Source organism: Sesamum indicum, linkage group LG10 (assembly GCF_000512975.1).
Source record: "Sesamum indicum cultivar Zhongzhi No. 13 linkage group LG10, S_indicum_v1.0, whole genome shotgun sequence".
Classification (NCBI taxonomy): domain Eukaryota; kingdom Viridiplantae; phylum Streptophyta; class Magnoliopsida; order Lamiales; family Pedaliaceae; genus Sesamum; species Sesamum indicum.
Window position 1 is genome coordinate 1628984 of NC_026154.1, and position 7873 is coordinate 1636856.

At 38.3% G+C, this 7873-nt stretch overlaps 3 protein-coding genes across 4 annotated transcripts in view; all 3 read left to right on the forward strand.

Moving 5' to 3' along the window:
* LOC105171554 (exopolygalacturonase) lies at positions 497-2547 on the forward strand. Its single transcript, XM_011092706.2, has 5 exons — positions 497-783; positions 891-1205; positions 1294-1580; positions 1663-1879; positions 1967-2547. Exons 1-5 carry the CDS (start codon positions 595-597, stop codon positions 2183-2185), a joined length of 1227 nt encoding a protein of 408 aa, XP_011091008.1. The 5' UTR covers positions 497-594; the 3' UTR covers positions 2186-2547.
* On the forward strand, positions 3150-6216 carry LOC105171555 (uncharacterized PPE family protein PPE21). Of its 2 annotated transcripts, none has more exons than XM_011092707.2 (3): positions 3150-3310; positions 3419-4877; positions 5780-6216. In XM_011092707.2, exons 2-3 carry the CDS (start codon positions 3480-3482, stop codon positions 5951-5953), a joined length of 1572 nt encoding a protein of 523 aa, XP_011091009.1. In that variant the 5' UTR covers positions 3150-3310; positions 3419-3479; the 3' UTR covers positions 5954-6216. The 2 variants fall into 2 exon arrangements, with proteins under 2 accessions (XP_011091009.1, XP_020552924.1); XM_020697265.1 differs by lacking the exon at positions 5780-6216 and adding an exon at positions 5419-5556.
* The window catches only part of LOC105171556 (ethylene-responsive transcription factor RAP2-3), a gene marked incomplete in the record, with an annotated part of 2042 nt that continues 1625 nt past the window's right edge, over positions 7457-7873 (forward strand). Inside the window, 1 exon segment of the mRNA XM_020697028.1 lies at positions 7457-7746. Coding sequence (XP_020552687.1) covers positions 7577-7746 — 170 coding nt within the window.

Here is a 7873-nt window from a genome sequence, read left to right on the forward strand (position 1 = left end):
GTATCGCATGTAAGTTAGTTTTGTAGCTGGAGAACTATGTTAAAGATCAAAGCCAAGTGAAGGTTTAAGCTTTATGCAGTTTTACTTTGCAGGATTTACGTATGGAATTATAATGTAGCTGTTTTGTCGATAATGAAAGTTACAATGTTTTTCTGCTTTTTCAGTGTGTATCAATTAGACCATGAAACAGTATAAATCTCTGTATAGACATTTGCTTTGAATCTGTTATGACAGTAAACCTGATTGCCATATACCAAAAGTAAATGAAAGGGAGATGTTTTAAAAGAAACCAGCATCATTAAGTCCCCTAACAATGTTCCTGCAAAATAGCCAATTGAAGTTTATTTACTGTGTTTAGGGAGTTATTACCTATTAATGGGAATTTCATGAGAGGCAAACAATTCTGTAAAATGAAAGGAATTCAGACACCATTAACCTAAGGCACCTAAATTAAGGCATCCCTTTGTTTTGGACGTGACAATATTATCTTGTTTACGAGAACCCGAAAAACCCAAAAGAGCTCTTGCTCTTCAGTTAAAAACAAGATTAGGGTAGGATTCATATAATAAATTTACTTAAAAAACAAAGGAAAAAATGAATTGCGTAGTGGGTAGCTCATGTTCGATGATGGCTAGCAGAGGCAGTACAGTTTTGGTCCTCATCTTGTGTTCAGCTCTGGTCTCTTGCCACGCAGCAGGCGGCCGAGCAGGCAGAGCTCTTTTCACGACGTTTAACGTCTTGAACTACGGTGCAAAACCTGGCAAGCAACAAGAAAGCACCCAGGTTACCGAATTTATTGTGATTCTTAAGTATACCATTATGACTTTGTAATCACGAACACACAGAAAACATTGAGGAACATGTACATATACGTTCCCTTGTCAATGCAGGCTTTCGTTAAGGCATGGAGAGCAGCTTGCGATTTCGATCGGGAAGCCAGGATCCTCATTCCACCAGGGGTTTACAAGCTAGGAGAGACCATATTCCAAGGGCCATGCAAAAGCCAAACTCCAATAACTATTCTACTTCAAGGAACCCTGCAAGCAGTTTCTGATATTTCTGCTTATCCTGATAAGGGATGGATTTCGTTTGATGAGGTTAACGGTCTAATATTGACGGGTGGAGGCACGATAGATGGAAAAGGCCAGGACTTATGGAAGTATGACGACTGCAAGACCAATCCTGATTGCACGCACCTTGCGGCTGTAAGCACCTAAATCTGATTTAATCCTTAAATTTTGGCACGTTCTATTGGATGATGGATCATACGTTGTTCTTTTTTCTCTTGTACAGAGCATTTACATGACGAAAGTGAAAAATGCAAAGGTCAAGTCCATCAATCTGATAAACAGCATGGGATTCCACATGCACATTACTAACAGCTATCTGGTTAGGTTCCACCGTCTTAAGATCACTTCTGAAGATGGCCCAAACACTGATGGCATGCATATAAGCAAATCCAACACAGTCAAAGTATCGAGGAGCGTTTTCAGAACAGGGGATGATTGTATCTCCATTGGCCAGGGATCAAACAACGTCACCATCAACAAAATAACCTGCGGCCCGGGACATGGCATTAGGTAAACTCATCAAGAATTCAAATAATCGTCTCGTTTTCCTTAAGAACGTCGTCTTATTACTTTCTGATGGTGCAATTACCAGCGTTGGAAGTCTCGGAAAGGTAGCAAATGAATTGGATGTGCAGGGGCTCATAGTGCAGAACTGCACCTTAGTAGGTACAACAAATGGCTTAAGAATCAAGACGTTTCCAGCATCAGGCCCAAGCAAAGCTTCAGGAATGCTATTCAAGGACATCATCATGGAAAATGTGAAGAACCCCATCATCATAGACCAGAACTACGGGTCCAAATCAACCAAGGTTTTCTTCTAAACAATCAATATTATGAAATAAATCACGAAACATAAGCATTCATTCTGAAAGAAAATATTCTGTCATAATATGCAGCCGTCTCGAGTGAAAATCAGTGATGTGATTTACCAAAACATCAGAGGGACTACAATATCACCAGTAGCCGTAAATCTAAAGTGCAGCGCGCAGGAACCCTGCAAAAACATACGATTCCACAACATTAATCTGCGGCATACAAGCAACGTGAGAGTCTCGTCCACATGTACTAATGCAGTAGTTCAACGTACCGGGCTACAAAGTCCACAGGCTTGCTGATTTGTTGCTTCTACTGCTTGTACCTTGATGATCATCAGGAGGAAAACAAGACTGATAAACTTCAGACAAAAAAAGGACTGTTTTGTTGCAATATGAAGATGAGAAATTGGTCATGCTTCTTTCTCCAGATGCTCTGCAACTCAAACAAAGAAGACACAAAATTCAGAACCATCATCTGAGAGATGAAAGCAGTGTTAATGACTATATATGCCATGCAACAACAGATGGAAACTCTCTTCAATGATTTCTTGTCATTGCTTACAGATTCACAAACAAATGTGACAGCTGATTTCCTGACTTGTATTTGGATATGTACTCAATTGATTTGTTTGTTAATTTCAAGACAATTATTTACAATCTGATTATTTAGAAATCAATTTTCAAGAAATGCTAAGCTTATCTTTTACCTGAACGGTGGTTTTATTATATATATTATAATGATTTTATTTTAGAAAATAAACTATTTAAATTCTAAATAGGGTAGACCATAATTTATCAAAACATTAGCCGCAATAATTTCATAATCTTTATAATAAAATTAAAGATACTTGTTAAAATTATAAAAATAAATAATTCATTATATATTCTTTTTTTAAAAAAAATTATATATTTAAATATTTTATTTTTGAAGCTTATAAACTCGTTTTTAAATTTTTGATCCAAAGTTGAATAATTAATATTCTTTACATATTTTTTTATATTTATTTGAAAAGTTTATAAGCATAATTAAACTCCCCTAAAATCAAATTCATAGGGCTCATAATTTAAATTGCAAGTTACGTATTCATCAATATATATATATATATATCAAATTTTGCATCAGACCATATATTATTACACTTTCATCAACAATTACCTCAAAATAAAAAGAAAAAAAAGAATAATAGACATTTTTTTATGATTCCCGAAACTACCCTTCAACAATTTTTTTAATGACATTTCCTGCCATTCGTCTTCCCTGTATAATACTGTCTAATTTTGGAAACCATTGAATTCCCAACCCCCCATCAACGCCAAATTCCAGCTCCTCTCACCCAGAAACTGTCCCCACAACGCCGGAGGTTAGCAAATCTTTCTCTGCATCTGGCAGGCTTTCTCTTGTAAATCCAATCCCATTTCATCGAGGTACGTTTTTCGGATTTTGTAGATCTCGCTTTCGTTCTTTGTGATCTGCAATATTCATTTTTCATGTCATTCGATGTGTTAAAGTAATCGTCTTTTGCTAAATCCCAGTTTTCAGTTGCCTTCATTTTCAAGAATTCCAAAAATCCACTTGAAAAAGAGCTGAAGAAACATGAATTCGAGTTACGGGAAATCGAACAGCAAATCGGGCTCGATCAATGCCTTCGACTTCGATCTTGGCCTGGGTTCGGGCCGTTCGAAGTCTATGAATGATCAGAAAAATCAGACTTCCTCGTATTCATCAACACCTTACACGTATTCATCAGCTCAACAAAAGCCAAACACATCTTCGTCCTGGACTCATCAACCCAACAAGCCCGCGTGGACCCATCAACCCGCAACTTCGGTTCAGTCGGGCATGGCCGGATCTTTATCAGGCCCGACATCAATGGTGGGAGATATATTTGGGAAGAGCTGGAATTCCTCGGCGACTTCCGGTTCCGGTGTTTCGGGTGTTGGGATTGTGAATAGTAAGAACCCAAATCTGTTTGGTGATCTGCTGAGCTCGGCGATGGGAATGAACAAGAGTAGCAATGCACCATTGAAAAACGCTGCGCCAGCTGCGAGCAGGAGCACATTCTCAATGGGGGGAATGGCTGATTCGTTGCCTAAAACTGGTAATTCCTCCAGCGGAACTTGGGGATCTAATGTCAGTAACAGTGGTGGAAATGTGAATTTTGGTGGTAATTTTAATAAAAGTTCAAATCTTGGTGGTGGGAATGTGAATTTTGGTGGTAACTTTAATAAGAGTTCAAGTCTTGGTGGTGGGAATGTGAATTTTGGGGGAAGCAATACTAAAAACCCAAATCTTGGTGGTCCATCAATGAAAAGTATGGCCGGAAGTGGGATAGGAGGTGGTGGGATGGGTGCAAGTAAGGACCCTTTTGTATCTTTGGTTGATTTTGGGTCTAAGCCGCATGGTGGTATGAAGTCAGCAAGTAAAGAAAATGATAAGAGTGATTTTGGGAATGATCCATTTGGGGAATTTCAAAATGCTGCCCCAAAGGCTAGTGCTTCATCATTTTCATCAGGTGCTTTTCCCACGAGTAACAGTGACCCCATGGATGATTTTGGGTTTTTGAATGCTCAGACTCACAGTCAAAATCAGCCCTCAGTGCAATCATCCGCAACAAATGATTTTGATGCATTGTTTTCTTCATCTTCTGATGGTGGCGTGAGGGGGAGTGAAGGGTTCACCAGCCAGCAGTTCACAGGAACTGATGACTGGGGAATAAATTCAGAGTTTGGAGGAGGGGATGATAATGGGACAACCGAGCTTGAAGGCCTTCCTCCCCCACCTGCTGGTGTTACTGCTCCATCTGCAAAGAACAAGGGTATGGACAACTACAAGCAAGGCCAATTTGCTGATGCCATCAAATGGTTGTCTTGGGCTGTCACTCTTCTTGAGAGGGCTGGTGACAGTGATGGAAAAATGGAGGTCTTAATCTGCAGAGCCTCATGTTATAAGGAAGTTGGGGAGTACAAGAAGGCTGTCGCTGACTGTACAGAGGTAAAACTTCTTTCCATTTCCAAGTTTTATTTAATTGCTTAGGTTCTACTACGGAACCTGGTGATAGTATTTATCATGGTAATTCAGTTTAGATGGCCCAATTACTAAATTTTTGCTGATTTAACACTGCAAGTAGTTGCAAGGCTACTTACTTCCAAATGAAAGTATTAGGAATAATGAATATCAGTACATCTTTCTTGCCACTTCTAAATAATCAAACACCCCAATCTATGCTTAGCCAACATATTTGAATATATGAAATCTCTTATTTCTGATACAGTCTTGGGTAAGGATTGAGTGTGCTCTCACGGTTGATTTTTCGAGGGACCTAATATGAAACAGTAGGAAGATTTCCTACACTATCGCCAACTTTCCTGACCTTATTACTCCTTTTCCTATCCGTAAAATTCATCACCGGAGCTTGCTTGTGTGTTTGATGCTCCAGATCACACCTCCGGCTCTCCCCACCCCACACACAAAAAAATAAAATAAAATAAAATGACGTGGACCTCTCATTTCCATTTTTGTCTTCTGTCTGTAGTCTGCTCAAAATTACAAATGTGAAGGTTTATGGTTGTCTATTTGCAATGAGGGTTGATGCAGTGACATCTCGGATTATGGTCGCCGGCTAAAGTATACCTGATCTTTTCATAAATGTCTAATTGGAAGTAAGTTTTGCACTAAGTAATATCTTATTTGTTGACCATCTTAAAAGTGGTTCTGGAGTTTGTATTTCCTAGTTATGCAAAATTGTGGAAGGCCTGATGCAATTTCATTTTACCTTTATCTGTTGCTCTGTCATGCGGATACCTTCATATACAACAATGCAGGCATACAACTTCTTGGTGTTGAATTGCTTATCAGTAGAGAAAATGCCTGAAAGTTGCATTAATCTTGTGCAGGTGCTGGAACATGATTCCAAAAATGTCTCTGTCCTAGTACAACGCGCTCTCCTTTATGAGAGCATGGAGAAATACAAGCTCGGGGCTGAAGACCTCAGAACTGTGATGAAACTTGACCCTGGCAATCGGGTGGCAAGGAGCACCATTCATCGCTTGACTAAGATGGCTGGCTAGAGAAGTTTCTGATGATATTTTTCTCTAATCTCTTGACACATACGTGATCCAGAACAACACCACCTGAACTCAGCATCTCGGAAACTGTATGATTATTCTTTCTAAAGTTGTATGTTTGTAATCTTGTCCTTTACAAGCGAATATGTTATAATTCATACTGAGATTGGCGGGGAAGTTGCCCATTGTGTTTTCTTAGACCTTTGTTAAGACAATGATGATGAACTCAATTTGTTGTTCCTGCATGAACGATTTTTCCCTCGAAATTGTCGCATTTTCATCAACTTGATATCTTCATATATTACTTAATTTTTTTCCTCAAACTTTATGGTGTTCACAAACGACAATGGTGATCAAGAATTGATGTGGAAGGCAGAGGCAGAGGCAGAGATAGAGCAGAGGCAGAGGCGGCAAGAAGGATAAAAGCAGAATGAGGTAGGTATTGTATTTTGGACTGGCTCTTAACAAGAATGAGAAGAGCGGCGTTGTGGAGGAGCAGAGCAGAGCACTACCTTTTTGCATTTGCTTCCAAACACTTGCCTCATTTTGCTGCTTTTCCTTCCCTTAAAGCGGCTTTTCTTGTATTTTTTTTTGGGTCACGAGTGATGCCACCTTCACTTCCTCAAACTCACCTTTATCTCTCTTTTATGCCCCTTTTCTCAACTCAATTTCATCTATCCTCTTTTTACAAACTTAGGATTAAGGTTCAGCTTATAATTCTAATTCAAATCGAATTTGATAGAATTTAAACTATTTATATGGTAGATATAATACACTTATGATGTAATTAGTATATAATTTAAAAAATATTATCAATTAAATAATAAATATATTACACTTACTCCGTGATTAATAATATCATCAATCAAATTTAATTTGAATAAAAATTTTGTCATCAAATCCCATTATAGAAGAGAGCAATATGTCCACTCCAAGTTCAAATAAGTAATAAAAATCATAATTGCATTAATTTCGATGACAAAAGCAGATAGACAAATGCCATTACATTTTTTTATGATGAGAAAGATTTGGAGTTCAAATCGATTTGCATAATCTATCGTCTCATTATATTGTATTAAAGAAAAAAAAAAGGTGTAAAAATAAAAAACATGCCAAAACTCATTTTACTAATAAACCAACTCTATTTTTCTCGACTAATTATTATTACTTTTTAAAATGTGAAGCTTTTAATATAACGAAAATATCTATTCTTTTAACATTTATATATATAAATATATATTTGGTGACAGATATTATTTTTATCTTAATTCATAAGATATGTATTTCTGTTTCCACCAAGTTGCAGAGAGGTGGGACCCGAAGACAATCCAACGGTATGTATTAGCACTGATGCACGACCCCACCTCTGCGAAAGATCCAGCCATCCAAAATTAGGTGGTGCAGTCTGAACCGTTAATCAGATAATTCCAAAAGAATGACAAATGCGCCCTTTTTCTTCATTAGTTGTAACCGTCTACCTCTCCTCTCTATAAATTAACATAATACATTCCCCCTTCTCCATTCTCTCTCCTCTCTCTCTCTCACACACACTCTCTCTCTCTCTCAACCTATGCATACACATTTCTGTATCTCACCTCCTCTTCAAGAACTTGAGAAATAAAAAGGATGTGTGGAGGTTCAATAATCTCTGATGACCCAATCATCAAAAGAAGGGGTAAATTATCCACACAGGAGTTCTGGGCTGAACTCGATACCATTTCTCAGCTTTGGGGCTTTAATTCCCCAAATGGTGCTAACCACCACACCACCAACAAGCCCAACCCACCTACCAACGGTAAGTAATATTCTACTATGTATGTATATATGCATAACAGCTCTCGGTACTGTGTCTGTGTCTGTGTCTGTGTGTTTCTATGTGTGTACGTGTATACGTGTGTGTATTGGGGTGGGGGTGGGGGTGGG